At 42.3% G+C, this 19,366-nt stretch overlaps 1 protein-coding gene across 9 annotated transcripts in view; it reads left to right on the forward strand.

Moving 5' to 3' along the window:
* The window catches only part of nipbla (NIPBL cohesin loading factor a), a 46,315-nt gene that overhangs the window by 22,310 nt on the left and 4,639 nt on the right, over positions 1–19,366 (forward strand). For 6 of the 9 annotated variants that reach the window (XM_079515290.1, XM_079515295.1, XM_079515293.1 and 3 more), the window contains exons 14-41: positions 4,606–4,782; positions 5,241–5,429; positions 6,290–6,451; positions 7,159–7,259; positions 7,433–7,519; positions 7,960–8,191; positions 8,399–8,550; positions 8,723–8,803; positions 9,234–9,334; positions 9,548–9,677; positions 9,997–10,079; positions 10,531–10,663; positions 11,258–11,401; positions 11,513–11,599; positions 12,111–12,331; positions 12,603–12,705; positions 13,053–13,151; positions 13,940–14,086; positions 14,593–14,727; positions 14,863–14,961; positions 15,055–15,108; positions 15,223–15,331; positions 15,522–15,652; positions 16,111–16,251; positions 17,796–17,889; positions 18,130–18,284; positions 18,494–18,590; positions 19,085–19,258. In XM_079515290.1, the coding sequence (XP_079371416.1) occupies positions 4,606–4,782; positions 5,241–5,429; positions 6,290–6,451; positions 7,159–7,259; positions 7,433–7,519; positions 7,960–8,191; positions 8,399–8,550; positions 8,723–8,803; positions 9,234–9,334; positions 9,548–9,677; positions 9,997–10,079; positions 10,531–10,663; positions 11,258–11,401; positions 11,513–11,599; positions 12,111–12,331; positions 12,603–12,705; positions 13,053–13,151; positions 13,940–14,086; positions 14,593–14,727; positions 14,863–14,961; positions 15,055–15,108; positions 15,223–15,331; positions 15,522–15,652; positions 16,111–16,251; positions 17,796–17,889; positions 18,130–18,284; positions 18,494–18,590; positions 19,085–19,258 (3,618 nt within the window). The remainder of the gene's footprint in view (positions 1–4,605; positions 4,783–5,240; positions 5,430–6,289; positions 6,452–7,158; positions 7,260–7,432; positions 7,520–7,959; positions 8,192–8,398; positions 8,551–8,722; positions 8,804–9,233; positions 9,335–9,547; positions 9,678–9,996; positions 10,080–10,530; positions 10,664–11,257; positions 11,402–11,512; positions 11,600–12,110; positions 12,332–12,602; positions 12,706–13,052; positions 13,152–13,939; positions 14,087–14,592; positions 14,728–14,862; positions 14,962–15,054; positions 15,109–15,222; positions 15,332–15,521; positions 15,653–16,110; positions 16,252–17,795; positions 17,890–18,129; positions 18,285–18,493; positions 18,591–19,084; positions 19,259–19,366) is intronic. The other 3 variants (XM_079515294.1, XM_079515297.1, XM_079515298.1) reach the window with 2 other exon arrangements.

Raw genomic sequence — 19,366 nt, forward strand, 5'->3', positions numbered from 1 at the left:
GGAAACGTCGGGGCTTAACGAGACACTGCTGTCTCGTTGAACCCAGCTGGGTGAATAAGCTAAATTAGGCTACCTAATCAACGGTAAATGCTCCATATAACTATGAAAGCGCCTGCACGTAATATAGTTACATGATGACCAAGCAATGTTACAGTCACACTGTATAGGATCGCAGCGCGCTGTAGCCTACAGCTATTTAATTTCCACATCGTAGCGCAGCGCGCCTCGTTGTGTGCCCACTGCCCAAAATAAAAGATCTGCAAGCTGTCGACAGACTCGACACGCCATCGAGCGGCATGTTGATGGTTTGTATGTCTGTTCTTTTGGTTAGGCAACGCACATTACGCGTGGTATGTGGGTTTGAGAGGCAATGATTAATGTAAACTATACAGTAACCTAGTAGATTATAGCCAAGTTGACAATTGTCATAATATTGCCAGTAGCCTATTGGACATAATTAACTGCGTCACTTCAGAGGATCGCTGCTACTTTGAATCAGAAGATGTTTACTCACCCCTGGAAATTGCTGGAAACCATTAGAATGTTGAAAATGGAACATTATCAGCCAATTGACGTGAGTTACATAAATCCTTTATTTCGGCGACTAGACTATAAGTGCGTTCTCTGACACGGTCGTCTCAATAATCCACGGCGCCATGGCAATATAGTGGCATTTTTCTTTTTCCTTTTTTTCTCTTTTTTTTCACTCGGGCTTTTTCGGGTTTTCGGGCCTGACATTATGGTAATTGTTAGGGTCGGGCCGGGCCTCGGGCCGACCCAGTTAGGGTAGGGTAGGGCCGGGCCTTAATTTTCAGGCCCGATGAGAACTCTAATTGGAACAGAGCCTAGTAAGACCTGTGAAGGAAGACCAATGTGGCAGCTGTGCATAGAGACCAAACATTATAAGAAATGTATTGGGATAATGTGGAACATTGATTAATACAGTAGTAGCAGCTTGCAGGGGAATCAAAGTCATGTCCATGGTCACTCAGACTGTGACAGGAAAACTTTTTTTTTTTTTTTAATGTCTCTTTTTGATTGTGACATTGTTAGCAGGCAGGAATGTGTTAGGGCCTTTTAAGTGTAAACATTAAGAAAGGCCTCTGGCACACAAAAAATGTGTGAGCTTGTGTTGTATCTGCTGGTTTCAGCCTTACAGTAAAAGATAGAAACAGCAACATTGTTCAAATCTGAGTCAAACAAAGATGTCTGAATTCTTTATTCATCCTCTAGAAAGCAGCTAGCATTAAATGTGTGTGACCAACTAACAGGTTTTTTTTTTTGTATAGTTCATGACATTGTCTCTAATTAGTCACCAGATTCCAGTCAACTCCAAATTGGAATTATGTTTTGGGGGGCCTCACGCACTTTCACTTCTGCCCAGAAGAGCCACCATATGGTCAACGTGTTGTAGAAAAGCCTTTCTGTGTGGAGTTTGCATGTTCTCCCCGTGTCCCCTAGGGACACAGTTTAGGGACCAGTAATCCTGTTCTCTAACTGCCTCCCCCTGGCCAGCCGGGGCGCCTGATGGAGGGGAAAGGAACTGGTTGGAATAACGTGTTCCTTCCACGCGCTACGTCCAACCAGGGAAACTCCCCCCTGTCAGGTGTAAAGGAGAAACTTGGGCATGAAGGAAGCATGAGTTCAAGTCCGTTGCTCTCCCCATGTCCCCCATATATGGGGACTAGGTTGGCGGAGGGTGTGTAGAGCCCAGGATCACATTAGATAATTGACACAGGGGTGAAAAATGGGTTACAAAATCGTGGGATAAAAAATATATTAGAAACAAATGCCCTGGCCCCTGACAGCTATTGTTGGAATCTTTATTTTTATTTTATTTTTTATTACTAGTCCTTAACCGTTCGTGAGTAATGTGATGTAATAGATCATATTATTGATTAGGGATGTCAGGGGTTAGCCGGCTAGCCGGTTAGCCGACCGTTAAGAAATATCCGAGTATGCTTATCAGCTTTACGGTTAATTTGCATAATAATAAATGCGTGTTCTGATCTTAAATCTCTTATTTTAGATCGTTTTTAGTAATAGTACAACATAAACATTACAGAGACTGTAGTTGTCACTGTACAATACTTTAAAACAGTTGTCATGTTGCACACATGCCTAATTGCTGTTATTTGCGCCGGCCAGCTTGTCACACTCCAGGCTGCATGAACAGCAGCGCTCGGGCGCTGTTTTCTGCCCCCGCAATGTCGTTGTCCCAAAGTTCTCTGTTGTACTTCAATGGCTAGTTGGCTACTACAACAACGGTAGCTTTGCGGTAGTCAAAACTTAAGCGAGTGACAGCGAGACGAGATTAACACAACATGTCGACCGTATCAATGCAGAGACCTACTTGGCATTATTAAATCCATTATTAGAACGTTTACAGCCGCCGCCGCCTCCTCCTCCCCACACTGACACGGCTTACGGGTATCAAGTTAGCCATGTTGTGCTATCGATGTTTGAGGGTTTTCTCGTCAGCGAAAAGTCATGCTGATCTTCCTTAATAAAAAATAAAAAAAGGCTTAGCCCATGCTTCCAGTGGCTTTATAGGTATGGCTGCTCAGATCTGGACTGGACTTATTTATGTTTTGGACTAGAACCGGCGGACCTCTGTACTGTAGACGCGCAGATGCATGCATGCAGATGCGATGCGTTGTTTATTGATTAAGCCTACAACAATTTATTTATATTGTTAAATGTTGCTTTTTTGTTTGTCTTTTAAAAAGGAACATAAATAAATGTATACCATTCGTCTACCAACTTTAATTATGTAGCCTATACATGCATATTACATTTGGGGTAGCCTATTAAAAAAAAATCAACAACCGTTAATTAACCGGATAATGCCATCGGCTACCCGGCTGGCAAATTAACCGTTACCAACATCCCTATTATTGATGTATGTATTTTGAGGTGTACATAGTCTGGGGCTGGGGGAGGGAGTTAAGGGATGAGCCTGGGAAGTTGGGATGGGCACAAAATTAATATTACTAGTCCTTACCTGTTCTGAATATATTTTAACTGTTTTTTTTGTAATGAATAAAAACAGCACTATAATGTTCAAGTATTCTTACAAATGCATGGTAGGGAAACATTTTCATGGCAAGGACCGCAACATTTACACTTATTAGCCCACAGACCCCCATTTGAAAAGTATGAAGGACCCCCAGTTTGACATGCACCGCAAAGTATGGACAGTCGCACAGGTACTCCCAAATATATATATTTAAGTCGCATAGATCCATTTGCAGGTGCATTTGTGTCCAAAATGGTCCCAATTTTGAGCTGGGGCTTGAGAAAAGTGGCTTTTGCAACCTGTTTTTGCTGGAGCACGCGCTGTAGCCACTTTTGAGAGCTAGGGAGAGACACACTGTGAACAGACACATGCGCTGTGAGCACGTTCAAGACAGTTGTATCTCGTGTTGTGTTTTATAGTGAACTGAAGACGGTTGCAGCCCCAGTGCCCCACTCAATATGTGCATCTGGCTACGCGTACACACACACACACGCACGCACAGTACACACAAAATGTGCACTTGGCTGCGTGTGCACACACGCACAGTACACACGTGCTGACGCGCGCACAAACACACACACACACTGAAGATATGTAATATGTTTCCAGTTGCTTCAGTCGCTTCACTGTGGTCGCGCGCAGGTCAGCGTTGGTTATAAAAGAAGAAGAAAAAAAGAAGTCCTGTCGCGGCAGCTCACTCGTTTCCATGCAGGAGCTGTAGTTGTGTTCCCCCTCCCTAGTGGTGGATTATCTTCGCGATATCTGATGATACAACGGATATGACAAGTACACAGTAATTTGTCGTTGGGAGTGTAACCAAATGAACCCGTCACCCGTGCGTGTTCGCCGTGGTGGAATGTTAACAGTCCTTTCCACTGAGTGGCTAGTGTGTCACAATGTGGCGCTGGGCCAGGCACAAAATTGTATAGGCCACTGTTTGTCGTGTTGTGGCGGTAGCAGAGGAAGCATGACAGTGGGGTAACGCCGAGAACAGTGGCCTGTGATGCAGGTGTCGCTAGGGGGCGGAGGTGTGAGGTTGCGCGTTTTCCCATGTAAGTAGATGGGGATATTTGAATTCACTAATAAAGTAATTATTAATTTATAATTTGTTAAATGGGGAAAAAGGGCTTTGTTAAGACCTCCATAATATTATGGTAAATGCCTGTGTGAAAAGTGAGGGCGATTGGTGCAGGCAGTGAGAAGCAGCGGCAGTGTTTAATTCATGAATTCATTAATTAATTAATTAATTCAGACAGACAGACAGACAGACAGACATTGAGTGAATTATAGTATGATTTATTAGGCAGGTGGTTCGCGGACCCCCAAGTTGGTCCAAAGCATCCCCTGGGGGGGGGTCTGTGTATTCGTCAGATTCACAGATGTATGTCCGCGCGCACGCACGCGCACACACACACACACACACATTCTACATTTAGCCGTTTGGTGTATTTGTATGTTGTTTTTGTATATTACTGAGTTTCTCTTTAAACAAGCTGCCTGTAAATTATTGCCCCTACGATTAACAAAGTTGCTTTGAATTTGACACGTATGTGTACCTAAATTTGACATCCTGTCTCAACCAACAGGTGGTATGGACCCAAGTGTTCTGAAGGACCTTCCGCCAGAACTGCTGGCAGAAATTGAGTCCACCATGCCACTCTGTGAAAGGGTCAAGATGAACAAGAGGAAACGAAGCACTGTCAATGATAAGCCCAAGTATGCAGAGGTCAGCTCAGATGATGACTATGACGCCAACGGAGAATGTGAGTATCTGCTTAAAACGTGATTTTTTCAACTTGATGTTATTGTCTTTCAAGTATTGGAGAAACAAGAAATGATGACAGTCATATTTGTCAGTTGAAACAAGCACTGTCTCCGTTTTGCATCTGTCCCCTTGCTCTGCAGTTAGCTCATAACATTAGCCGGTGTTATCAGGCGCTCCGCTCCGCGCTGCTGTGTTTATATATGTCTATGGTTGCAGAGTGTGGTCTGGGTGCACACTTCTGCGGTGCGTGTGTCATAGAAACTGTGAAATGCTGAAATGTGTGTGCAATGTTGTTTGCCTATCTGCGCTGAAATGTGATATTTTATAAACTACACTAATTTGATTACGCTTGCCCCTCAACCTCGTTTTGATTATTTGTCCATTAGGTCAAAACGGTTCCCAATGCGAATTGTTGACTTCTTTGACAACCTGACCTTTTTATTTTCATATTTGCAGCTGCAAGGAAGCGCCATCGTCGTGAAAAACCGGACAAGGCCTGGGAGACTGAGGAGCCTAGGGAGCGTCGGGGTTCAGGGGAGCATCGGAAAAGCGGAGGGTTCCGAGACAGCCGGCGAGTCTCAGGCAGTCGCTACCGGGATTCCTCCGATGAGGAATCCCGGTCGCCACCACCCAGCATGAGTGAAGGTCAGTGTCGAAACAGTATTCATGACCGCTATGCTTATTTTCCAATTGCATTTAATATGGCATGTATGTCAAATGGCTGACACTAAAGAAAGAATAGAACTGGCACATCCACTGGACGGCAGGTGCAAGACCAACAGTGGATAAGGCAATATAAAAAATAGAAGTCTGCACACTGTAACTTTATTGATTAATGTTTCGACAGTCTCTTCATCAGAATGGAGATGAAGGGGGCACCCACTGGCCTAGTGGTCCAGGTGCATGCCACATATAGGCTTTGGCCTGTCAGCGCGTTGCGTGTTCGAGTCCCGTTCATGACGACCTTTGCTGCATGTCTCTCCCCTTCTCTCTCTCCCTCTTTCCTGTCCATCTCCACTTGAAACTATCAATAAAAGGCAAAAAAAAAAAAAAGAATGGAGATGAAGACTCAGTCTGATGAAGACTGTCGAAACTTTAATCAATTGATCCTTGACTGGGAGCCTTACGAAGTTACTGTGTGCGGTCTTCTATATATGTTTTGTATGTATGTCAAATGGATATTGTATCTTCAAATGCACAGAATTTAGTAATAAATCCACAGAGATTAAAATAGGGTTTTATTTTTTCTAGCTTCGGTTATAATAATCATTTCTTCTTCTGTTTTCTACATGAATATAACCATATCAAATGAAATGGGAGTTAAATGCTGCAATTTGTAAAAAAAAAAAAAGACGAAATATGACTAACGTCGTTGAAGTGGGACTCGTAAAATGTCCCTGGGACTCATCAAAAAGACCATCCCTGCATCCCGGGACTCATTACATTGAAAACCTATTTACATCACTGAATCCAAACCATTGCCTAAAACATTTGTCATGTCTCAGTTGCCAGAAAGATGAAGGAGAAGCAGAAGCAGAAGAAAAGGAAAGCGTATGAACCCAAGTTGACCCAAGAAGAACTGATGGACTCTTCAACGTTCAAGAGGTTCTTGAACAGTATCGATAATATACTGGAGAATCTTGAGGACATGGACTTTACTAATGCAGGTAAATGATAGGTTTTCATTTTCAATCGTTATTTAGTCACAATCATAAATTATATCTACGGTAGATTTGTGCTGTTGTGTTGAATAGTTCATGTTTCATAAAAGTACCATGTAAAGCTTAAATCTTTGTTTGCTGCTAGCTGGTAGCATAAATGTAGTTAAGCTGTGCCAGCGTGCACTTTAAGAGTCTCTGTTTCCTCCCCGCTGCAGCCCCATGCACACACTCACTGTATCCATTGGCTATCATTAGCATTAGCGCACACTGTTTACCTGTCGTCAGAAATGTTTACATGTCGGGAGCGATGCGAAACAAAGTCACAAATGACATCTGAACTTTGGATGGTGGCTGATCACCAAGGAGAGCTCTCTTAGATTCCGAGTTATGGAGGTTTGAAAATCCTGCTTTGCGTCGTAAATGGAGAGGAGTTGTAACATCCCTTAGCTGGTGGTGACGGAGGCATTGCATAGCAACCGGATCAATGTTAAAAGCTGCTCTGGAGCTCACCCATTATATACACAGAGTATATGGGGGGTACGAATACATACGTACCCCCAAGCTATGGGACGTTATTTGCTAGGTACGTATATAGAAGAAAAAGATTTAAGAGTTTATTATAATAAAATGTATCATATTGCATTTGATTTGATTCCAATCGTGTGTGTGTGTGTGTGTGTGTGTGTGTGTGTGTGTGTGTGTCTGTCTAACAGATGACGATGACATCCCTCAGGAACTGTTGTTAGGCAAACACCAGTTGAGCGAGCTGGGCAGTGAGTCAGCCAAGATTAAGGCCATGGGCATCTCCAGCAGGGTACTATTTACTATCTGATCCAAGTATTTGTTTATTCCTTACTTTGCAAAATGCAAAAATGTGTTTAGTGTTTATTTTCCCTGTCTGTTAGATGGATGTTTGATGTCTCCTTGATCAGGGGTAGTGCTTCAGATGTCAGGCTACCTCCTCCTAACTTCTCTCTATTGTTGCAGATCCCATCAGACAAACTGGTTAAGCTACTGAACATTCTGGAGAAGAACATCCAGGATGGATCCAAGCTCAGCACCTTGATGAACGCAGTGAGCTCCTCTTATTTCTTATCTACTTTAACTACACTGCTCCTTGTACAGGAGCTTGCCCACTGAGCCCGAATGTTTCATCTGACATTGTTGCACATTAAAAGAAATACGAGCTCATGTTGTGTCAAACACGTTTACACACTGCCCACTGAAATTGACGTCCGTCAAAAGAAAATTTGTACCAGGCTAATTGTTCTGTTTTTCCCCCGCATAATCTTGTCTATAATGTGGTATTGTTTTGCGGCTGTAACCTACGCAACTAATAGAATAATGCACATCGCACTGCAGTGTGGATGGTGGGTGTGCTTAACGATTTTTGTCGGTTGATGGATTTAAAAAGACACGTATACAGCAAGATCCTTTACAGAAAATGTATAGCATGTGGGTCAAAGACTAGAAAGGTTAAACAATTTCTTACCTGAGTTTTTACGTCTGCTCAGGACCACGATGGAGAAGATGAGGAGAGGCTTTGGAGAGACCTGATCATGGAAAGAGTAACCAAGTCGGCTGACGCTTGTCTGACTGCACTCAACATCATGACCTCAACACGCATGCCCAAGGCCGTGTACATAGAAGACGTTATAGAGCGTGTGCTGCAGTACACCAAGTTTCACCTGCAAAACACACTGTATCCACAGTATGACCCCGTCTACAGGGTTGACCCTCACGGAGGTGAGAATAGGGAAAAATAACAAGTGCCCTTTTTCCCCAATTCAAATGAAAACGGGGTGCTATTTTTTCCTTTTTTGCAGATGGGTTCCCAGATTGGCTATTATATAGCTATTAACCCAAAAAACAGTAGTAGTCTAGAAAATGTCTACTGGTACTCTGTTCGTCCAGAGCAACTAAGCTTGAAAATGACTTCTCTTACGCTTACAGGTGGTCTATTGAGTTCTAGAGCGAAGCGAGCTAAATGCTCTACACATAAGCAGCGTGTGATCATCATGCTGTACAACAAAGTGTGTGACATTGTCAGCAACATCTCTGAACTGCTGGAGATTCAACTGCTCACAGATACCACCATCCTCCAGGTAACTACTGGGCACAATACCATGACGGCACTTATTTCATCAATTGTTTGTCCGAACAGACATTAAATGGAAAGCAGATGATATAATATAAACCTCTCTCTCCTGAACTTTTCTTTCTTATTTTACTCTTTTGCTTTCTCCTTTCTCATCTATTTCCTCTGGGTTGTTCTAGGTTTCTTCAATGGGGATCACTCCATTCTTTGTGGAGAATGTCAGTGAGCTTCAGTTGTGTGGCATCAAACTGGTTACAGCAGTAAGTATTGTGCCAAGTATAGCAGAGCACTGGTGCTGAAACGTTCTTGGTGCTTCGTAACCTCTAAAAGCAAAGGAATGAAATTTCCTTTTATTCAACTAAATTCAATGAAATGTATTTTCCTTTCTGAACTTTATTTGTGCTGTGTGGACAACAACTCAGAGATGAACACAACACGATGATGATCAGTTACTATGTTTGTAAACTTTGAATTCAAGGTTTTCCCTAAAAGGCACAGAACAGGCCTAAAGTCAAATTAATTGGAAAAAAATAAAATAATGTGTTTAATATGTATTGTCCGTCAAAAGGTCTGTTACATTACTTGGGCTGAACGGTTGAACAGATGATCAAGCAGTTTCTATGAACTATCTTCTTTACCAAGTATCTTTTACTAAGTTTAAGACGAACCTCACCTGTCTTCCATCTCCAGGTCTTCTCACGCTATGAGAAACATCGGCAACTGATCCTGGAAGAGATCTTCACTTCTCTTGCTAGACTGCCCACCAGCAAACGGTCCCTCAGGAACTTTCGGTATGTGGTTTAATGTGTACATGACTTGGTTTTGCATGTTTATTATTACTAGGCAGCAATGAAGACATACTGTCAAATATGCAGGGGTCCTAGCAGCCGGTCTAGAATCATTAATAAGTATTAAAGAAAGACGCCTGATGCTCATTGCTCAGAAAAGATGGCACATAGTGAACAACACGTCATCATGATGTTTTCTGGCCCGTTGTGTCCCAGGCTGAACAGCTCGGACCAGGAGGGTGAGCCAATGTACATCCAGATGGTGACGGCTCTGGTGCTTCAGCTCATCCAGTGTGTAGTCCACTTAGCCTGTGACAAGGACACGCTGGAGGAGTACGACAGCAAGGTAAAGACAAGCTTCTTGGAGGTCTTGATTTGATGATTTAGAAGACATTTGTAGAATCTGTTCTTAGGTCTTAATGGGTTACTTGATGATTAGTTGTCATCCAAATTATTGTGATTAAATACTTTTATCTTAGCTTTGGAAAATAATAATTGCACAGGGCAGATATGACAAATAACTTGAATATACAAAGAAATTAATTTAATGTAATACTTTCAAGTAAACATTAATCATGGTGGAAATAGGCTTACGTGCAGTATCTCATGTACAAACGCATAGCATTGCTAAGGAATGAATCCCATGGTTGCGTTTCCCCCCTCAGCAGGATCAGGATTTGGTGATTACCAACTCCTATGAGACAGCCATGCGTACCGCTCAGAACTTCCTTTCAGTCTTCCTCAAGAAGTAATGTCATGTTCTTTTCTACTTTTAAACATATATACGTATATCCTTGTATTGTGGCTGCCCATGCTCTAATGAACACTTAACAGTAGGAGCCTAACCGTCTACTCTACTGTATGATTTCCATCTTTATGTATTCTCTTTTTTGGTGTTTTGCTAGCATTTAATTTGCCCTAGTATTTTTTTATGTGTTCTTTATCAAATGAGAACACACAAGCTCTTTATTTTTATTTTTATTTTGAATTATGCTATATGACTACCGATTAGCTTTTACTACCGATTTGTCAAATTATCAACTTTGTACTCCCATTGTTCCTGTTGACCTTCCTGTTGACCTCTTGTCTTTACCGTTAATCTCAACGTCACTGTCTTCCCCCCCATCTCTTCCCGCTTTCCATCTAATCTTCCACCTCGTCTTCCTCCCTCCTCTTCCTCCCTCCTCTATTTCTCTCAGATGTGGAAGTAAGCAGGGAGAGGAGGACTATCGGCCATTGTTTGAGAACTTTGTCCAAGACCTGCTGTCAACAGTCAACAAACCAGAGTGGCCTGCTGCAGAGCTTCTCCTCAGTCTACTTGGCAGACTATTGGTTAGTTTCACCAGTACACTTGTTACTTAGCACACCATTCACTGGACAAATGTGTGTAAAAATGTCACTTTGAACAGTGCTGTTGCACTAGACTAGACTAAGGTAGTTGAACCCAGATACACATCATATTATCTATTTTGCTTATGAAGGAGCAATGTAGATGATGGGTAAAATAATGGCCCACAGCACTGAGACTGAATGAACGTTCCCATATGAGGAACTTGTTTTGAGCCATTGTTTTTGTAGTTCCACAAATGGCCACTAGGGGTGCATGCTGGAAAGAATGTGCTTTTTTCAGGAGTCAGGTTTCAGTCATGGCATCTGCATTTATACTGTATAGTCCAGGCCCAGAGTCAGGATGATGATATATTTGTTAGAGTTTACACAAAAGAGACAATTTGAATAGAAGCAATTTCTGGCATGGACATTTGTAATTGTTCTTAAAGGAATAATACATATTTGCACTGTTTTGTTTGCAGTTTTTTATTCCATTTTTCTCCTCCAATGGTTTTAGGGTTCAGTGTATGTTAGGGTAATGTAGCATATTGTGGTAATCATGTTTCTCATCCTGTTCTCTTATGTGCCGGCCCACAGGTGCACCAGTTCAGTAACAAGCAGACAGAAATGGCCCTGAGGGTTGCCTCTCTAGACTACTTGGGCACAGTGGCTGCCCGTCTGAGGAAGGATGCAGTGACCAGCAAAATGGACCAGAGGTCCATAGACCGTATCCTGTCGGAGGTACAGAATGCCTGGAAACATGGGAGATTGAATTCTGGTTCAGACTACCCTGCTGTACATCTTGGAGTTTATGGAGTTTAATGACGTCCTGGCTGCTCTGTCTTCCTATAGAGCCCTGGTAACGATGAGACACAGAAGCTCCAGAAGGCCCTGTTGGACTACTTGGAGGAGAACGCGGAGACAGATGCTTCATTGGTGGTATGTTTGCCAGACGTACTGAGCTCATGAGCAGCACACCCACAGATGTAATGCACAGACTGAATGTTCGTCCTCTGGTGTCTTAAACACACATGGTCATGCGGTGTGTTGGAGGACGTTAGGTTCTTCTAATCCAACCCCCATCTTGTCTCGCATGTTTCTCCTCTCTGCCCTTGGTTTCCTGTCTCTCTACCCTGACCTACATGAAATAAAGCATAAAGATGGTAAAAAGAATATATCTAAATTATTTCAGTTCCTTTGAATTTATTTATTTTTCATTGTGTGTTAAGTTTACTGACTGACCCTGTGGGGTCAGTTGAGAGTGAGTTTAAGGGCTTTCATACCTCAGATCAGAAAAATCTTAGAACTACTACACTGCTCTAACAGTGCCAACTTGAAAATAAGTCCCTATAACACTGTTTCTGCATGGGTCTTTGTTCAAAAAACAATGGTAAACAGTTAGCCTTCGACTTGAATTCATCCGAAACTCGGGTCCCATCTTTCTTCCCAGTTTGCCCGGAAGTTCTACATCGCTCAGTGGTTCCGGGACGCCACCACGGAGGCTGAGAAGTCCATGAGGAACCAGAACCAGAAGGACGAGGACTCGTCGGATGGACCGCACCATGCCAAGGACATAGAGACCACTGGGGAGATCATGCAGCGTGCTGAGAAGCGCAAGAAGTTCCTCCGCAATATCATTAAGGCCTCGCCAGCTCAGTTCACCACACTAAAGTAAGAGCAAGGATGAATGCACACACGCACACGAACACACACACACACACACACACACACACACACACACACACACACACACACACACACACACACACACACACACACACACACACACACACTCACCTCTCACACACACTTGCTGGCTCATTGATAATACTAGACACAACTGGCACATCACAGTTTTACTTGAGTTCCAGTTAGTTACAATCTCACTCTGGGTTGGGTGGTTGTATTATCCTATGTCCTAATTGTCTCACGTCTCTCCCAGAATGAACTCGGACACTGTGGACTATGACGACTCCTGTCTGATCGTGCGTTATTTGGCCTCCATGAGGCCGTTCGCTCAGAGCTTTGATATTTATTTAACACAGGTAAGACATGGCACGTTTAAACACTTAAAGCCCCATTTACTTTTTTGACTAGTCCCCCTCCTTTATTCCCTCCATTGAAAATAGCTGATGTGTCGTGAGTTTGCCCTGACCTACAAATTGTATTCTCAAAATGTAAAATGAAAAAAAATATATTTGGTACAGACCCCAACAAGTCACACCATTTTAAACTGTTATTTAAAATACTACTTTGAATCACATCGCAGTCATTATATCTGTCAAAACTAATCGCAATAAGATCATTTTTGTACCATATCTTGCAGCCCTAATGTTGTAATATTCTACATTCACAGCTATATTGTATGGCAATTTCCCTAATTGTGTTTTAGATTCTGCGAGTCCTTGGGGAGAACGCCATTGCTGTCAGGACTAAAGCCATGAAGTGTCTGTCTGAGGTGGTGGCCGTGGACCCCAGCATCCTAGCAAGGGTAGGATTGTTTACTTGAATTGTGTCTGCACATTGATTCCACACTCATGTCAACCCCTCCTTTATTATATTTATATACAACATTGCGTCTGTTCATAGATGTCTCTAGTATATGTTATGCTAGTCAACTAAAATGTGTAATGAACATTTAACCCATTTAGACCTGAGGACGATTCTACAAATGTCTTCTAAATCCTGTTTCTATGTCATTCTCAAACATTTTCATGTCAAGGACCCCCAAGATTATATGTAATTGGCTGCTGGCCCCATCTGAAAATATGTAGTTCCAGGGACGCCCCAGAAGCAAATATTTGAGTTAAAAATGTTTGCTCTGAAAGAATATAATATATTATATTCAAAGATTTGTGCCACAGTTTCAAGATTTTTCTAAAATAGCAGACCTACAAGCACCGCGCTATGAGCTTGTAGATCTGCTATTTTTCAATAGCTAAAGTATAACATAATGCTTAACCCATTTTGACCTGAGATCAGATTCTAAAAATGTCTTCTACATCCTGACAGTTTTCTGAAAAAGATGTTTCTATGTCAGTCGTTCTTCGACTTTTCAAAAATAGCAGACCTACAAGCTCGTAGCGTGCCACTCGGTGGCGCGCTATAAGCTTGTAGATATGCTATTCTTCAATAGCTAAAGCATAACATGATGCTAACACCAAAAGGGGTTCCCGCCCAAAATGGGTTAAAACACCAAAAGGGGTTCCCGCCCAGAATGGGGTAAACCCTTGTATGTTGCATTATATTGTATAACATTCCACTTCCATTCCCATGCAGTCGGACATGCAGCGTGGTGTCCATGGTCGACTGATGGACAACTCCACCAGTGTGAGAGAGGCAGCTGTGGAGCTTCTGGGTCGCTTCGTGCTCAGCAGACCCCAACTCACAGAGCAGTACTATGATATGCTCATAGAAAGAATACTGGTAAATGGAACATGCATGCTTTATTGTACATTTTATTACACTTGGTGATTTAGAACAAATACTTGCCTAGAAAGCGATTAAAGATAAGGAAAACACTGAATATGCATTGCAGTCTAAGACTGGTACATTGTGATGCAGCTTATTGTGGCACCGATGGCTTGATTTAGCAAACGTTATCTAGCACAAGGTTTTGTTAGTCTTTGTACATGCTGCCTTGGTGGTAAATGCATGGAAATTGTTGTGCCTGTTGTCATGGAAATGGCCTGAAGAGTTCATCAAAAGTTCAGTGCTTTTTGTATGGTCTTATACTGCCACCTATTGGTGAAATGTATGTATTGCACTGTTGTGTTGTCTTGTGTGTTTGAGCAGAATAGGCCTGTGTTGTCAGAATGTGTAACCAAAGTTGCCGACATAGTTAATTATACTTTGTTTCTAAGTGTATCGTTTAGTCCCTATAATGTCTGATTTTATTTATTTATTTATTCATAATTTTTCCCCATCTCCAGGACACTGGTATCAGTGTTAGGAAGCGTGTGATCAAGATCCTGAGAGATATCTGTCTGGAGCAGCCAACCTTCAGCAAGATCACTGAGATGTGTGTGAGGATGATCCGCAGGGTCAACGACGAGGAGGGCATTAAGGTATATAGGTCCACTCACACAAGCAGAAGGGGGAGCTTTCTTTTCAGGGTCTCTTCAGGGTTTTGGGAATGTGACCAGCTGACAGCTTCCCACTGTAATGTTGTATCCTGATGTATTGCTCTGCGTCCTTTGCAGAAACTGGTAAATGAGACATTCCAGAAGCTATGGTTTACTCCGACGCCCGGCAACGACAAGGAGATCATGACAAGAAAGATCCTCAACATCACGGACGTGGTGAGTAGCATCTTTAAAGGCCTTTCTGTGTTTATGGAAACATTATTCCTGAGTGTTTGGTATTTAGTCACTCACGCTCTTTATTTATCTCAGGTTTCTGCCTGCAGAGACACTGGCTATGACTGGTTGGAACAGCTTCTTCAGAACGTAAGTACTCCATGTTGTGTCGAGGAATCACTTTGTGAAGAGTACATCTGTGTACTACTCCTCAGAGTCCTCACCACGTCTTTGTCTCCTGAAATTGAATATTTCTCATTACAGCTTTTTAAGTCTGAAGAGGACGCGTCTTACAAACCAGCCAAAAAGGCTTGTGGTCAGCTTGTTGACAATCTGGTGGAGCACATCCTCAAATACGAAGAATCTCTTTCAGGTATATAGGCTCTCCCCTGACTACCACCTCAAATGCTGCCACTCTTTGAACACATTTATGAACAAATGCCCAGAACATTAATCATTTAAGTTTTGAAACGATGTCTGCTCCAAATTTTGAGGTCGGCAGTTAACAATATTAATTGCTGTATTATTATCAGCATATCATATTTGTTGTCCTTCCCATATAGACAACAAGAGTGTAAACTCGACAAGATTGGTGGCTTGTATCACAACCTTGTACCTGTTCAGCAAAATCAAGGCCCAGCTCATGGTCAAACATGCCATGACCATGCAACCCTACCTGACTACAAAGTGCAATGTAAGTTGTTTACCTCCTTATCCATCCTTACATGGATTACATTATATACTTTGCACAAATGGGAATTGTTCTGACCTTGTACCCACACATTTCATTCTGTTGCCATACTACTGACCTGCTGGTTAATCGGGGCACCTTTTAAGCAGGGTAGATGGTGTAACCTCCATGTGCATTACGCTGTCCTGGTGAAATGTCATGTTGTCACTGAAAATAAATGGCTTGCAACCCCATGTTTCCCCTCAGGCTAGCAATGAGCTCAATAGCTCATGGTGTTTCTGTTAGAGCCACTATCAGGCCAAACTTGACACAACCTGTGTGTACATTCAGGAAAACTCAGGCTTCCAAATGATTACATTTGGGAGCTTTTTAGGTGTTGGTGGAAATCTGCACATTACTGTATGCATTCTTGTTGACTACTAATAATTGACATTATGATTGACATGATTTATTTTCTGCAGACTGCCAATGACTTCATGGTTATCTGTAACGTGGCAAAGATCTTGGAGCTGGTGGTTCCTCTGATGGAGCACCCTAGTGAGACCTTCCTGGCCACCATAGAAGAAGACCTAATGAAGCTCATCATCAAATATGGCATGACGGTAGGTAACAAGGCACCATAGAGTAATGGTGTTTACGAACCCACAGATTGTTGAGGGGCACTAGTCATGTGGCAGCCAAGTCTTTGAACTTTTAATGTTTGTCTTATTCACCCCCCCACCAAATCAGCATGCCCCCGTAACATCACGTGGCTGCCAAGTCTATGGACTTTTTATGTTTGCTTTAAGCATGCCCCCTCATGCGCTAGCCCCTCCTATGCCAAGCTTTCTGTGTTTGTGTGTACCCCATAGCGATGATTTGATTGGCTGAGCATCAAGGATTTGAGGATAACAAATCACATCCCTTTGAAGTGAGGGGCGCTCTTATCATCGTACATCATCATAACATAACATGTTGTTTTGCTCAGACACATATGACGTAAATTCTCCTTTCATTGTCAATGGCATTTAACACTTTAATTGCCCGAAACTATTTAATCCATTACATTCATGCGCCCAGTCGATTTATAAACACGGACGCCTTTTCCGGACGGACCGGCCGGAAGTTCATGATGTTGTGTAGCAGCTAACAATAGCCACAGCACTTTAGAATCGATCGACAACAACGGGAGACAAGAATACATCTATCGAGACTAGCGACTGGACCGCGGAGCGCCGTCTAACACAGGATCTTTTTTCAGAAAAAGACGGGATGATTTAGATCGCGATTTATGAACGTTTTAAGATTTTCGTTTTCATCAGCTAAACAGAGGAGGGAGTTTTTTGATGACGTCTCAGTCTTGCGCGTCACCGAGGAGAGCCCAGCAGGCGCGCCTGGGCTATACAGCCAGGCGATCTGTTCTCGTATCAATAAACTTCGTCTTTAGGACAATACTTCGTCCTGAGCGTCGGGCGTTACTAATAGAAAGGACAAAGAACTTCGTCCTGGGCGATTAATCTGTTAATGTTTGTGTTGGCACAAAAAAACTATTTGCTCAGACACATATGATGTAAATTCTCCTTTATTGTCAATGGCATTTAATGTTTGTGTTGGCACAAAAAGCCGATTTGCTCAGACACATATGACTCCTTTCATTGCCAATGGCAAATGTGACACGAGTTAGGACAAAAAGCTGTATATAGGAGGGGCTTGCGCCCCTCAAAAGAGGACGGAAAAGTGTGGACGGAAAAAGTGATTGGCCGGAATGGGATGATGTATGATCATAAGAGCGCCCCTCACATCACACAAGTGTGATTTTTACATTTGTATCCAGAAACACATTTAGCTAGTTGTTTAGGCTTTTCAGTATATTCCACTATTTCATTCACAATACTGCACATTGCACAGACAATGGAAGGCTGGAACCTAACGCCTAATTTTTCCTTTTGTTGTTTTCCATTACACTTAAAATGCCAGCCTAGAGGAATGCTCTAAACTTGTGTGCTTCTAGAGCTGGCACGAAAACTGTACATTGATTACCTTTTACAGTTGTGTATGGATATTATTCAGACTGTCATGGAGTTGGCTAATATTTAAAGGGTAGTCCAGTACATATCAAGAAGAGTGTGTTTCTCCTTGACACTCAACACCTCTGTCTTTCTTCTAGGTGGTCCAGCACTGTGTGAGCTGTCTTGGAGCTGTTGTTAACAGGGTCACTCACAACTACAAATTTGTCTGGGCTTGCTTCAATAAGTTCTATAGTAAGTTGCACATATCTACATAACAGCCACTCAATTATTACTTCACACCTGCCCACAATATTCCAATTTAAATAGTCAAATTGTCTGTTTTCTGTGTGGAGCTTGTGTTTACGTTAACAAGTCTATCCATACTTTATTATTATTATTTTTGAAACAACTGTCATACGACTAAGTATAAATCAGGCTTTAGTCTTTACCTGTAAGCACTTAACCTTCAACATCAACATGTTTTCCCCCTAGATGCGCTGAACAAATTGAAAGTGCAGCATCAGGAGGATCCTAACAGCACCACGTTGATAAACAGCAAGTCCTTCTTGCTGCGATCACTCTTCACTGTGGGTGCCCTGGGGCGACACTTTGACTTTGACCTTGAGGAGTTTAAAGGCCCTAACAAAGTAGGAGGATGTTGACTCTTAATTTATGTTCAGTGGAAAAAGTGCCTTGTGATCATGAAAGATGACTCATTCTTATCAAGCGACATGTTGCACAATACTTTTTCACCACAGTAGAAGATAATGAAATAAATAAATGGCATCAGCTTATCACTGCCACTACAGATTGTAGAGGAAACACTGTCTAACTTGGCTGTGGTACTTGTGTCCAGGAGGCGGTTGTGATTAAAGAGAAGGTACTGGAGCTGCTGCTTTACTTCACCACACATGAGGATGAAGAAGTCAAGAGCAAAGCCATCATTGGCTTAGGTAAGAAGAATGTCTTCTATATCTGATTGAACTGGAGTATTGAAATGGATACCTCACATATGACAGTTTTCAAAAGGTTTTTTTCTACGGTATTTTGCATGCACAGATGTGTGACAGCATCGCTGAGTACATGCTAGATATTTGCAAATCCTTCTTTGCAGATACATTAACAGCATGCTCATCAACTGAACTCTAACTCAATTTATTTCAACAGATCGTTTTAGACATTGATTTTCAAAAAACGAATGCATATTATAACTTTAGAAACTTTTGTTGCAAATTGCACTCTTGTACTAAGTGTAAATAAAAATCCATCTCACTTTCAGTAGCCACAGATTAAACCAGAACAACTCCAGTCCAGCCTTTTTGGTTCCATTTAGTTGTATTATACTCTTTCTTTGAAAAGAGGCTAACACATGTGGTAGTATGCCTGTTAATTAACTGGTTTTAGAAATGGTGTCTTTTATATTCCTTATGTCATTCTCTGCGGTCAGGCTTCCTCGTCATCATGCATCCCAGCCAGATGTTTGTGCCTGAGGTGAAATCCCTGTACAACGGTATTCTGGCAGACACCAGCTCCTCCATCAACCTCAAGATCCAGATCCTCAAAAACCTGCAGACATACCTGCAGGAGGAGGACACACGGATGCAGGAGGCCGACAGAGAATGTACGTACAGGCCTGCTTGTAACTAGTCTCAAGTTGCCAGACTGTTGCCTCTCGCAATTTACAAATGCTTCCATCATACAGTCTGGAACAACGGAAGTTCTATCATGA

The sequence above is a fragment of the Electrona antarctica genome (genome assembly GCF_951216825.1).
Source record: "Electrona antarctica genome assembly, chromosome: 12".
Lineage (NCBI taxonomy): Eukaryota > Metazoa > Chordata > Actinopteri > Myctophiformes > Myctophidae > Electrona > Electrona antarctica.